General features: G+C 42.5%; 2 protein-coding genes across 2 annotated transcripts in view; both read left to right on the top strand.

The window, feature by feature from the left end:
• The first annotated feature begins 200 nt into the window (after positions 1–200).
• Positions 201–7507, top strand: LOC135484987 (uncharacterized). Its single transcript, XM_064766713.1, has 5 exons — positions 201–974; positions 3390–3539; positions 3734–3845; positions 4284–4508; positions 5538–7507. The coding sequence occupies exons 1-5, from the start codon at positions 247–249 to the stop codon at positions 5712–5714; spliced, it is 1392 nt and encodes a 463-aa protein (XP_064622783.1). The 5' UTR covers positions 201–246; the 3' UTR covers positions 5715–7507.
• A 6366-nt stretch (positions 7508–13873) lies between these two features.
• The window catches only part of LOC135484038 (retinol dehydrogenase 12-like), a 31041-nt gene continuing 30434 nt past the window's right edge, over positions 13874–14480 (top strand). The window contains exon 1 of the mRNA XM_064765101.1: positions 13874–13930. The gene's annotated coding sequence lies outside the window, so the exon portion shown is untranslated. The remainder of the gene's footprint in view (positions 13931–14480) is intronic.

A 14480-nucleotide genomic window follows, 5' to 3' on the forward strand; every position in this document is an offset into this window, starting at 1 on the left:
CACAAATGGGTTGTCCTCGTGTATTCACTTTAAAATAGATGTTACGTCCTATTAATGGGGCACGTCATCATCGCGTACATTTGGGAAAAACTCCCTAACGAGACCTAAGAGGCGTGCAGAGACGGACTGGATCGGGAATGTCACGGCCGGCGTGGAATTGGTGCGCGTTAGGTTAATTGAGACAAATTTGTTGGCACACATTGCCAGTTTTTCTGAGCCTACGAATTCAAACTTGGTTTCGATGATATGAGTGCGCTGGTAGATCTTCCACCAAGTGCTAGGAGCAAGTGGATCAGTGAAAACACTGAAAATATTCTGTCGGTCCGTTATGTTCGAGCCCCGTTTGGACCGGGAATGCCAGGAGAGACTGTCGACACTGCATATATCAACTTGCTTGTTCACTCGAACTCGGCACCAGCGCCAACATCCGATTTGTTCAGACTGTTGCGCTTGGATGAGCATGACAGGTGTCGGCCTGGTCAGAATAGCAGTAGCACCAGGCCTGCACCCTCAGCCAACACTAAGCCTGGGCCTAAAACAATGTCTACCATGCCCGACAAATTGATAAAAGATTATAAGAAGGTTTTTGAAGTTATAAAGGCATTCAATGCAAGTCGGGCTGATTCTGCATTTCTCAGCAACCGAAGACGAAGAGTAGCAGCAGAAAGGAGCAAGGCCAAGAAGTTAAAAAGGGACTTTGTCTCTGGACTGTTGGTACCCGGGTTGGATGTCAATGCTGCTGATGACAATGACCATACCGATGATGATGTTGAAGAAGACGAAAACCGAGGAGAGAGAATGCTGTTCCGTGAGGATGAGACATTTCCTGAGGAACAGGCAGGATTGCCAATGGCTGTTTTAAAACGTGATATTGATATTTGTTTTCGTGCCATAGAGGAGGCAAAGCTTAGGATGATGGAAAAGGAGAATATGCAGAAGTACAACAGAGAATACATTTATCAAACTATCGGCAGGTATGGGACTGTTTATTTGCTAGTGTTACATCCTCAATACTCATCCAGGGATGTTTCAGGAGTATTTCTAGTGATAAAGGGTAGGTGGCGCCACCATCAGTTCAATACCAGGTTCCTTTCAGGTTTTCTGAGGGTTGGGGATTCTTCCTGGTAACAAACCATTCATTGTGAAATCCAATGAATGCATGGAATGTGGTCATCTGAGAGATAACGATTCATACTGGTGATAAGCCATTTAATGTGAAATCAAATGAATGTGATCATCTGAGAGATAACGATTCATACTGGTGATAAGCCATTTAATGTGAATTCAAATGAATGTGATCAGCTGAGAGATAACGATTCATACTGGTGATAAGCCATTTAATGTGAAATCAAATGAATGTGATCATCTGAGAGCAACGATTCATACTGGTGATAAGCCATTTAATGTGAAATCAAATGAATGTGGTCATCTGAGAGATAACGTTAGCGATTCATACTAGTGATAAACCATTAAAATGTGAAATCAAATGAATGTGGTCAACTGAGATAATAATTCATACCAGTGATAAACCATTAACCCTTTGCCTACTGAGCCACTACCCACCTGGGACACGAGAGCACTTTTTCCACAGTAACTGTTAGAAATGCCGTGAGTACTCACCATTACTATGCATTCACTTAAAACGCAATTTCTTTGGAGGCGTACCCTGTATGCGTGACGTGTCCTGGGATAGCAAATTACTGCATACGGGCTACGCATTAAGTAGGCAAAGGGTTAAAATGTGAAATCAAACGAATGTGGTCATCTGAGAGATAACGATTCATACTGGTGATAAGCCATTAAAATGTGAAATCAAATGAATGTGGTCATCTGAGTGATAACGATTCATACTGGTGATAAGCCATTAAAATGTGAAATCAAATGAATGTGGTCATCTGAGTGATAACGATTCATACTGGTGATAAGCCATTAAAATGTGAAATCAAATGAATGTGGTCATCTGAGTGATAACGATTCATACTGGTGATAAGCCATTAAAATGTGAAATCAAATGAATGTGGTCATCTGAGAGAAACGATTCATACTGGTGAAGCCATTAAAATGTGAAATCAAATGAATGTGATTATCTGAGAGATGACGATTCATACTAGTGATAAACCATTTAATCTGAAATCAAATGAATGTGGTTATCTGAGAGATAACGATTCATAGTGAAAACCATTTAATCTGAATTCAAATGATGAATGTGGTCATCTGAGGGATGAATTCATATTGGAGATAAACCAGAGTTGACATGAATGAAAGGTTAGCAGGGTGTACACTGGCAACAGTCAAACATAAGACGGTCTCTCAGAAAATTTCCCTGGGAAGAGCAGTGCGGTGCCCTTTCATTGAATGTAAAGCGCCTACGCTGAATGCTGCTCTATTGTCATACCCTAACTCAGACAGTGAGACAAAATCAATGCATCTCTCTAACTGTACTTCCGTATATCCCCTTCAACTTTAAACTTGCTGACGCATCATCTGCCTTTACCTTCCATCCAACCACTATCACTGTTGAAGAGTAAACTATAGAAAGCATTGAAAATTGTTTGAAATACGGTTTACCCGTGAGAGATTGATTAACTGGATGTATCACAAGTGACAAAATTTCTGTGCCGAAATATTGCCACATGACCTATATCGGAGATTTAAATCGGCTGTTAAAGGGACAAGTATCTTGGCACCAAAAACAGATGTCGGCCATGTTTTGAAAAATGATGTCATACCATGTGAAAATCCAAGAAGGACGTCCTCGGGTCGCCGACAGGTCTGGTACCTGTAAAATTTACGCACCTCGGTGCAATACAGGTCGATATGACGTAACATACAATTTTGTGACGTCATACGATGTAAATGGCGGCTTCCATGGGCCAGTGAGATTTTTTTGGCGCGAATGGTTAGCCAAACGTAAATGGGCCCAAAGAAGTCATATGCAACCTGATATCTGCTCAGAAGTTTCTGGGTCGTTATAAATGCTCGCTGTGACTACAGTAATGAAAAGCAGTGTGGCTCTAATCTACTTACTCTTTAACATCCAAAGTCAAAACCTCCACGTCTCATTTCATCTACCACTATAAAATCATTCCACGGTGAGCTCAATGTCCCCAGGACATTTCATTTTCGGACTCCTTCAAGCTGCAGGATAATGGAGAAAGGAAACAAATAAGGCAATGTCTCGGAGGGTGAATTCGGATTTGGAGTCTGGAAAAAAGATTTGTCCGGTAAATGACCTTGTTGGGGCAACATCGAAACAGAGGAAAGAGAGAAAAAAAGGAATGGGTTAGAAATAGAATCAAGTCATGTGAGAGGGCACCCCAGCAGTCAGAATCTGATAACTCTTGCATATTGAAAGGCACTCCCATGATTTGCTTTTTGTTCCATTGCAGATACGATGCCTTGCGGCGGTTTATGGGTGATGTCAAGAAGCTCTTGATCATGCTAAGCAGTTATGATGTGATGACAGTGCATTCCCTTGACAAAGGATTTTTCACCCAGTTGTTCATCAACTTTGGATGGATATTTGCGATTGACTTCAGGTCAGTATATTTAATTCCAGTTATAACATGGTCCAATTTCTAAAACTATGGGTGCAACATCATCTTGACATGCATTGCAGTGCATGGATGTAGGCTAGTAATCATTGAGCGATGGCTCAAATCATATGTTCAGACTCTCCCTTGGTCTGTTTCGTCCTATTTGATGCGTCTTTTATAATGCACAATCTTTTTAGGTTGGTGACTTCCTTCCAATGCTTGGTCATAGGTGGTCATGAAGTCCTCTCTAAACCTGATATTGTGTTGATGGAATCCGCTTTGAGCCGTCTAGTAGTAACTGTAGTAGAAGTAAGTAAAAGTCTTTCCTAGCGCGAGATATAAAATTGGACCTACGAATGTCGGGCTGTACGAAACAATGCACTGTAAACCCAAAGATTTTCATGAGCTGACACTCGGGTGGTTTTGGTATTTTCCTCCGTTTTAGACTTACCAAAGTAATCTGCCACAAGAGAGCCTGCCATCTGTCATCACCAGACGTCTACCAAAGGGAGAACTTTGAATTCATTGTGGATGATATGACTAATTTAGTACTTGTACAGGGAAGTGGTCCAGTTTAGGAACAGATATGGGTGCCATGTGCCGTGATATGTGTGAATGACTTAATAATGTTTTTCCTTTAGCGGGTTTGTACAGAAAGGCCTTGTATAAATGTGTATTACAGCCCCATTCCTGGATGCAATGCAGGTGAAAAAATCACTGATAAAATTATTGCTTTCTGCGTTCTAGGTGAAAAAAGATGTGGGAATGATTTCCGACCATGGTCATGATACACGCAAACGCAAGTTTTCAGCATCATCAGATGTTGGCCATTCCGACTGCGACAGAGATGATATTGCTTTCTTGTCAAGTACATTGCGTAGTCAACATGCCTGTCAATTAGTTTGCGCCTTGCCTCTCACCAATGCGAAGAATCGGATGTGTATGCTTGGGATGATTGTGCAGGAAACAAAGGTAACGCTTATCATACAGGGTGTAGATAAAAAGTCTGCCCTTTCATATCACTTATGCAACAGTCAAGGTATTTTGTCTTTTCCTGCTGTAAGAAGATGTAGATACTTGTAGTGCACAAGTCATCAAACACAGTGTAGAAAACCCCATTAGATATGCCCCATCCATCCAATCCACAGAAATAACCAGTTTTGTGTTTGACAGTTGGAGAACCTGAATATGTCAACCCTTCAGATCCTGGAACATTTTTATGTACTCCCCCTATTTCCCTGGAGCAACTCAGCAAGTTTCTACCAAAAAGACCCCCCAAAGCATCCTGTACAAGTCGGCCACTGAATGTCTGTATTACTTCATCAAAACGGCCTTCGTTTCATTGCTTAAATAAAGATGGCGATGGTGTCCCTGGCTTGAGAATAGGTACGTACTGGCGGGTGATTTATAGTAGCCGATCAGGGATATATAGGCGAAAGTCAGTGGCCTGATATCGGCCGGTTGGGATCTAAAGGGTAAACTGGCTTGTTAGCCAGGCGATGGGTTCCTCATCAAGTGGCATAATGAATTTGCTGAACCAGTGTGATGCCTACAGGGATCAAATTTGTATCAACCAAAGTCCCATTTTGGTTTGGTGTGGTTTATTGCCTGGAGAATAATGACTCTGGATGACACCCGGCCTTCCCCCATCCAACATTTCCAGCATCCTCCTCAGGGTATGGCTTGAGATGGCACCCATGAGAAGCTGCCTGGTGATGCGCCTGCTTTCCTCACGCAGACACACACTGCGCCCTCGTCCCATCTACATTCCTTTGCCCTCTGTCTGGCAATTGACATTGACTGGTCTGCTAGCCACCCCATTTTGGTAGCAAGCCCAGAAATATTTGGTGTATTCTCTATTGAAATGTGTTGGCACCCTAAAATGTTGGGTTGCATTTGTTAGTTAGGTTGCATGTGTGCTACCGTTTCAGTCTCAGCTTTCTTCCTTGGCCTACTGTTATAAGGTATACAGCTAATAACAATATTCTTTGTCTTTCATAGGTTCGTCTTACATGCCTACTGATGGCGAGTGAGCATCTAGAAAGCCTCAAGCATCCCAATTACGATCCAGCAAAGTACAGTGCAAAAATATTCTACACCAGGGCCTACGATATGCTGAATGCAGATGATCGTGAACATTTGATCAACATTATGACAACATTGGCAAGTTTTCAGTGATCTAAGGTAGATTAACCCGATAAACCAACCTGCATTTGAGAATCATCTATTCGGTGTGTCATTCGCAAAAACTTCATCATTGCGGGAAGCCAGTTCATGATGTCGGTTTCTACAACCAGTAAAAAAATGGATTCTGTATCCAATGTAAGGTGTTCTAGGATGGCAAGTAGTGGAAATATGTCACTTTTCTGTTGCCCACCTTGTATTTAGAAAACTAAGAGTTGACTGTTGGGATGTAACATGTGTAACGTGTCTGCTCACAAGCTTCACTGAAGGGTTTCTGGTGTATTAGTTATGGCCAAAGTTGCCAATTCTGTCAATGACTCAGATCTGTATAGTTTCTGCAGTTTCCAGGCGGATTCTCTCTCTTCATAAGCTTTCCATTGGCTTCCTGATGAAATATGTGTTGCCTATTTTGGTTGGTCATGAAGTCATCTTTTCCTCATGTGAACTACCCTGATCAAATGTGTATAATGCCCAGAATGGTTACATGTATAGATGTATACAGTGGAACCTCTCTTAGCGGACACCTCTCTAATAAGGACACTGGTTATTTCCATTCAAATTTACCTCTGTAATCGGGGCACCCCTCTATTAAGGACGGCTTTGTCATGGGTGTCCTTAAGAGAGAGGTTCTACTGCACTTGTAATACTTGCTCATTTTGGTTATATCATTGATACAAAGATTACAAGAAGTAGTGTCTGCTGCAAGGAGGAAGAAATTAGGTTTCAAATTATATTTTCCTTGGGTTCAGGTATCTTGGATTGGTGTGAAATATTTCATTTATAAATGGATGCTCTCATTTGGATATTTGGCAATCAAAACAGTTATTGTCAGTGAGTCGGATTCGGTCACTGAAAATAAGTGTGACATGTGCTAAGTTTGGTCCCCAACATATACCCAAATGAGAGCATGAATGAAATTTGTTTTGCCAATCCAAGATGCCCATCTTCGCTAATCAAAAGGCAATCTATCCTGGCCTTTGTTGCTCCAATTGTTACCCTTTAACATATGTTAAACAGTGTTTGTCCCCTGAGTGATTTTGCAACTGGAGAAGGATAATGTATGTCACATGACAAAATTTTGAAAATATTGTTTTTCAAAATGTTCGAGCAGAATTTTGAACGTCCTTCAAAGAATTATCAGAGTGGTCTGTTAGATAAATACTTTTGGTTCTATGGGGGCACTATTTACCGCTCTGCATAAATCAATGACTTTGCATGGTAGGTTATTACTGTAAACCAGGAAATATTCGTGGCTGTTATGGTTTGCGGTTTTGTGAAATTGCATCTTTGGCGTAGTTTTAATTTAGTCACCTCCGAGATCCCGGATTCGATTCCCGGTCGGTCTCGGTACACTCATGTGATAGAGAAGGCGACTCTCTTCGACTGCGTAGGTTTCCTCCAGGGTCTCCGGTTTCCTTCTACATACATAACAATCGCCCAATAGTGCTAATAATGTCCGTATTTTGCTGATCGCGAAATTTGCAAAATTAAAACGCACATGATAATTTCTTGTTTACAGTAATCTCATCATTAGGGTTCCTGATTCTCTGCGCACCAGCCTCAATATTTGTTGCTACTTTGAAGTGATCTTAAATATACCCTGCCTGTATAAAAGAGTTGAACTTCCTACAGTTTGAAAAATTGATTATTGAAAATTAATTGAATATTGTCACGCCTCCCGCTGCCTTTAAATACTTTTTGTGAGAATCAAGTTATTGATTTATAGACTAGACTCTTATAATTGACTGTTAAAATGTTCTTTTTGATTGTAATAAAATTATTTGTCAAGAATATCATAATTTCTGAGTGTTAATTTTTGCTTATATTCTTGGTCTTTTTTGGATTTTTGCCAATACAGTCATTTGCAAAACTTTTGAACCTTTGGAAATGACTACGGAAAATTCTGTCTTCATGAGATTTCAAGATATCACTATCAGCCTCTTGTCTGGTAATACATACAGAAACAGAAAGAAAAACAGTTTATCTAAACTGTAATTTGATTGAAATATAGTGAAAAAGGAGCTGGCAGAGGTTAGAGATGCATGTTAACAGAAAAGTGTGTAGTTGGCGAAAATAAATCCACTACCAAGAGCAGACCTGAGTGCGGTGGTGAAGAAGAGCGCGAAGAAAGCAAAATGGGGGACGATAAACCAATGTGAGAGAGGAGGGTGGTAGCAGATGTATGCAAAAGGGGAGAAGAGGCCGTTTTTATAGTTGAGAGAGTGAAGGGCAGAGTCGAAGTGGCGTGGGAGTTGGTCATCAAAAGAGAAAGGGAGGAAGAAGCAGTTGGCAGCAGAGTGTTCAATGAGGAGAAATTTAGTTCGAGTGAAGTTTGGGATGAACTAAGTGTATTGGCGATGTGGTTCAACATTGGCAATTTTGAACGTGGGAGAGAGAGAACTAGAAAGGAATGCGGGGAAATTTTATTCTGACGGACAGTAGAGGAAAAAACTTTACCGAGATACAATGGAGAAAGGGTCAACAGGAGTGTAATATCCGGGGTTTCAATACAACAGTTATCTTCATCTTCATCCTTATAATGATCGGGTTCCTTTCGGAACGTAATCAATCATAATTACAGGTACGTGTATGTAAGAATGAGCGGGGAATTCGGGGAGAAAGAAAAGGGTGGCGGAGTTGCAGTGTTTATTACAAATGAAATCGGGAGCTAGCAGGGAGTGGGAGAGTGGTGACTGTGAGAAGGTAACTGGTAGAAATGAGTAGGCCTATATGGGTTGTGTGTCTGGTATGGAAGGGGAGGTTACAATCGGGGTAGTTTATGTGGCATCAGGATAGGGTACGAAGTATAGAAACTGGAATCCAGAAATTTATTTCGGTGAGAAGGGGTCCAGGAAGTTATCATCAAGGGTGACATGAATGCTCACATAGCAGAAGTAGGGGGTAAGTGGGATGAAGAGGGGCACTTCTAACCGAGTGGGTAGGGAAGCTCAAGATGAAAATTCAAAACAGACCCGAAATGCAGAGGGACGTCGACATGGATTGGAAGCAGTTCTAGAGCTATGCAGTGGATTTTGTTCTAGTAGGGGAAGATGAGGGAATTGGATGGGTAGGGAAGTCAGATTGTTATATTTCAGTCAGGCCATGTTCCAGTTGAAATGGGGGCAATTAGACGGAAAAGAGAAAATTGAAGTAGGATGACTGGAACATTAGAACAGAGGCAGCATGGCAACAGTTTTTAAGGGGCATAGGAGAAGCATTGAGAGAGTAGAAGTAGAGAGAGGAGGGGCCCTGAAATGTAAGATTGGTGTGGAAATGTCATGCCAGAAAATGATCGTGAAAATAACTCTAGGGGTGACGGAGAAGAAAATAGGAATAAGGGAGTATCTGGAGGATAAGGGGGTACAGGAGTGCAGTGGGAAAGAGCACATCCAGAGCGAAAAAGGGAGGGACAAAGAAGCAGAGGTGGCGGATGGCGTATATGAGAGGAAGAGTTGTAGAAGCAAGGAGACAATGGTGGGAATATAAAAAGGCGCAGAGTTGGGTATTAGTAGATTGGGCAAAGCGTCAGGGGTGGAGTAGGGAGACGAGGACGAGGAATATAATTGAAAAGTGGCGAGGGGCCCATTGAGTTTTGGAGGGAACTAGAGGCCAGTGAAAGGGCTGAGATGGAAGCTGTACGAGCGGGGGATTACAAAAGACGGTGAGCTGAAAAAAGGAGTTTTTAAGCACTTTGAAAAAACTGGACAGGAGTGACGGGGGAGGGGATCAGGGGAGGAAGGAGAGGGACGTGAATGAGAGTCGAGGGTGTGTACAGTAGGGAGATAACAGATAGTGACATGCAGAGAGGGATTAAGAGACTGGAGAGAGGAAAAGCAACAAGCAAAGAGAGAATTACTAATGCGTTTATGAAACATGGAGGGCAGGGGAGGTGATGGGATGAATTTTTGAGGGCATAAGGAAGGTTTGCTGGATGCCTAAGGAGTGGAATGAAGAGGAGGTTCAGATGATGCACAAAGGGGGGAGTAAATTGGGGCTGAACAATTATATTTTGTGTCTAAGGGTATTGCAGTTAGCAGCAAGATGGGGAAACTGTTCACAGGAATGATGTAGGAGAGATTGAAGGAGCATGCAGAGGTACAGACCTAGTTGGCGAGTGGCAGTCGGGTTTCAGGAAAGGAACAGTGGCTATGGATGCTGATTTTGAACACAATGATTGAAAGAGTGCAAAAGACGGGAGAAGAATCCATTGTTATTCATGTTTGTGAATTTTAAGAAAGTGTATGTTGGTGCATGTAGGAAGACAAGAGCTGAGGGAAGTCCTTGGGAGAAAAGGGATAAGGGGTAATTATCTAAATTTTCAAAAGGAACTATTGGGTGTCCGGAGAGGTGTCCGGAGATCGCAGGGCAAACTCGGAGGCTTCCCCGCAGTGTTTTCTTATGCAAATTAGTAACGTGACTGAAAAAAATGAAACCCTACATGCACAACTGCAACATATTACCTTTCATCCTAGGCTTGAAAGTTGCAATGCTCTCCGCCAAGCGGTTACGGCGGAGTTGTCCAAAAACGATTATTGTTTTGTCATTATATACCTAAAACAAAAGTGCTCGTTATCTTATGAACGAAGCAAAATATCAAAGTTTTGTCTAGAACGAAAGTTGTTGCCAACCATCTGATCCATCTTCCATGAAAACTGCATGACAATGGCAATAATAATGAGTGAGTTGCGATCTACCAAGTTCACCACAATCATCCCTGAAAGTGAAAGTTGCAGTGCTCTCCGCGATCCGACAAGCGGTTACGGAGAAGTTGTCCGGAAGAGATCTTTTGTCATTTAATGATTTGAAGCAGGTGTAAATTATATACATGACATGACAGCTGACCTTTTTAGGCTTTCTTGTTGATTTGGGATACATTACACAACTGTCGGGTACAGTTGCTGATGTATCCTGGCCAACGCTCGGCACTATCGACCGAGCTTTATAACAGTAACGTACGTGTGCGAGGGGAGGAGGATACGACTGACTCTGGATTTTCGAGGATGGAACTGATGCTGAGATCTGTACATTGATGTGTTTGGGAAACCTTGTTAAAGTCACATTGGCCGGTGCAGTGCTCAGGAAACATTGAAGCCGATTCACCTGGTTTTTGAGACAGCCATGCAACATATGATGTCAGTCGGGCACATTCTGCTACTAATAATTTTAACGTCGTCGGCGGGTTCGTGGTATTGGAGACTACCTACCAATCGTTAGGCGCACTGATGATAATAGGGAAACATGGTGTTCGTGGTATTAGAGACTGCCTGCAACTGTTGGTGTAAAGGTCGTCGCCTGATATCCAGAAAAGCTCGGAGCTGGTGCCCGTGGCGTTTGGCTGGAACTGATGGTGTTAACGTTTTTGGGTACAATGATGGTTTTTGGGAAACCTTGAAACTGACAACAAGCTCATGAGTATACTCATCCTGGCACCAGTTGTTTTCCATATACTCCGCCTGTCGGTATTTCAAACGACGACTAAAAAAGCCTGATCTCAGGATGATGGGTAAGCTTACTTTGAATGCTATGGTGATTGAGATACTTGAAACGGGTTGTCTTTTGGATACACTAGATAAACTACATTGAAATTGGGATTAACAGGGCAGACTCATTAAAGGTATAAACGTGTTTGGGACACTTTGAATGTTGGTATTTAAAATTAATTTCCTTGAAGGCTGGTGATATTCGAGACTATAAATGAAACGGGATGACTTAAACAGCGTTTAGGTCTCCTTGAAACAGATGGCGTTCGGGCAGCAGGCAACCTGGTAGTGTAAAATCGCCGCGCAAACGATAATTGCGATCATTCGCGTTTCGAGGATGACCTAAGTTTTGTCAATTCGATTACCATCTATGAAATGTGTAAGTATGAGGCATCGTTGATCAACCAGGAGCACCAGTAGCCTAGTATGCAGGAATGATATTGTGAAGCAATGTTCGTTTACACTCCGGACGCAGAGGACCGGCCTCGTCCCGCCAAGGACGCCCATCATGATGACGAAATGGATGGCCGAGTGCAATAACTCCCTCGTCTTGACCCTCAATGTATTGACATTGCTTAGCTTCCAGATAACGAGCGGAGGCTACGGCATCTTGACCCGCATTGTTTTGATCGCTAAATCACTCGTCTTGACCCGCAATGTTTTGAGATCGCTAAATCACTCACCCAGTCGAGCTTGATGGTAGTGACGCAAACGCATGCACGAACTCGATAGTGGTGACGCAAACGCAGAGAGCCAGGATGAGGCTACGGATATGGCTGGCGCGAGTGGACAGAATTCAGAATTATGCCACGGTATAAATCCGAATTGTGGTGCACCATAAATCGACCAATCAAAACCTCGGATCTCGTGAATTATGCCGCGGCATAAATAGGAATTGTGGACGGATATGGCTGGCGGGAGTGGACAAATATCTGAATTAAGGGTCGGGATAAATCAGATTTATACCACGACTATATTCATAATAGTAGACAGCCAATCAGAACCCCGCATTTCATGAATTATGGTGACCATTAAATCTGAATTATACCACGACATAAATGAATCAACCCACGACTATAATCGTTTTAGACCCACGACTATATTCGTAATAGCAGACAGCCAATCAGAGAGCCGAATTTATGGACGGAAGTGCGATTTATGGACGCCGGAAGTGCGATATATGGACGCCGGAAGTGCTATTTATGGACGCCGGATGTTAGAGATCCGATGTTTTGATTGGTTGATTTATGGTGCACCACAATTCTGATTTACTTCCGTCCTCCATAAATGACACTTCCGTCCACAATTCCTATTTATGCCGCGGCATAATTCACGAAATCCGAGGTTTTGATTGGTCGATTTATGGTGCACCACAATTCCTATTTATGCCGTGGCATAATTCTGAATTCTGTCCACTCGCGCCAGCCATAGACGGACGCATAATTCTGAATTCTGCCGCGGCATAATTCACGAGATCCGAGGTTTTGATTGGTTGATTTATGGTGCACCACAATTATTCCGATTTATGCCGTGGCATAATTCTGAATTCTGTCCACTCGCGCCAGCCATACGGAGGCAATGGGTGATATGAATATTAAAAGACTACTTCAGTTTTGTACCAAAAAGGCCTAGTGTAAATGTGACCCACCACGGCAAAATGAGTCGCATGTCGAACAGAAGATGAGCCTAAAATGACACCAGGACATAATAGAAGAAACTGATATACTCAGATTTCACAAAAGGCAGACAATAGTGAAATGAACAACCAGTCCGTCTCAACCTGTCTCAACCTGTCAAGCTCGGAGCGACATGCGACTCATCTTGCCATGGCGGGTCACAAATGCACATGGAGATTTAGATAAAAGCATTTGCTAGTCTCTATTCATATCACCCACTACTATCTACTGCTGGAACTTCAGTAGGCCGATGCCACTCCTTCGAGTTAGGAAACCCGGATGAGTAGCCCACCATTCACTACAAGGGTCAAGCCAAGGTCTAAATTACAATTTGTACTACATATTGTAGGCCTATATGCTAGTAGGACTTGTAAGTTATTTAACGGCCTTTATTTAATAAATGTTCCCTACGCCGGGGGATTCTACTTTCTTCCCGCTGGTCTATACAAATAGTTGCTGAACTGATTAAGATTATCAATGTCGGCGTTCCTCCCATCCCTCAAGTTCAAGCACAGGCACTTGTAAATAAAAGCACACACCCACTGACAACACACGCAAAATATTTCCTTTACGTGTTTTGTCAGTGGAGGTGTGCTGCTATTTACAAGTGCCTGTGGTTCAAGGCTCATTCACAATAACTACTGTGGTTAGATTGCCACGTGCTGCTCGTCTATTTCTAGGATTATCTTGTTTATTTCCGCACACGTGACCACCTGCCTGGAATCGCAGATCAAACCATTCTCAGTCGGTTGAGTTGGGCACGAAAGTTCTTTTAAACTTCTGGAGATCTGCACAAGACGGCACCTACACCGATTTGCCTATTCATCATAGAACCTTACGTTCTCTATTCACGAGTTTTCTAGGGATTGTTGTAATATTTGTGTGCGTAGATTATCGTGTTTTTTTACTTTCTCCTTTGAGAAACCCCTACATAATTATGGACTTTCCCCGACACTGGCCAAGCACGAGCTGAGGTCAGTTTCAAAATGGAGCTGGTCGTAGGTGGTGTTGGACTTGCGGTCTGTGGGATTATCGTACTCCTTGGATTATTAAAGTAAGTGTCTCCGGTATTAATCTGTTTTTGATAACATCCGGAACATCCTATTAGTGAGACCCCTTTTTCACCTGTTCAGGCTGATTTTCAGTAGTTTAGGCTGACCTATGCACTCCAAGCTTAGAATAATTGTATCGCCTTACCTTACAACATACTAAAATGCACTGACACTTCTGTACTTTCTGAAGTCTTTCAAAGCTCCAAGGTACAACTCGCTGCCAAAAGAGAGAAAAGACGAACTAAATGAATGAAAGACTTCAGAAAGTACAGTTTTAGTATGTGTGTTGTAAGGTAAGGTGATACAATTATAGACACGCACCAACCCCGTACCATTACAGCCCATTTTGTTGGTCCATTTTGTGGGGTACTGGGAGCTTAGCAAAAGAAAGCTTGTCATCCGGCTCAAAAGCAGTCCACATATGACATGCCCCAAACTTGCAGTCAAATCTTACTTCGCCACAGGATTTTATGCCCTCTTTGGTCTAAACTCCCCTTACCCTTTACAGATCCTAGCCTTACCTTATCTCAATCTGATTGCTTGATCAACCTT

The sequence above is a fragment of the Lineus longissimus genome, chromosome 3 (genome assembly GCF_910592395.1).
Source record: "Lineus longissimus chromosome 3, tnLinLong1.2, whole genome shotgun sequence".
Classification (NCBI taxonomy): domain Eukaryota; kingdom Metazoa; phylum Nemertea; class Pilidiophora; order Heteronemertea; family Lineidae; genus Lineus; species Lineus longissimus.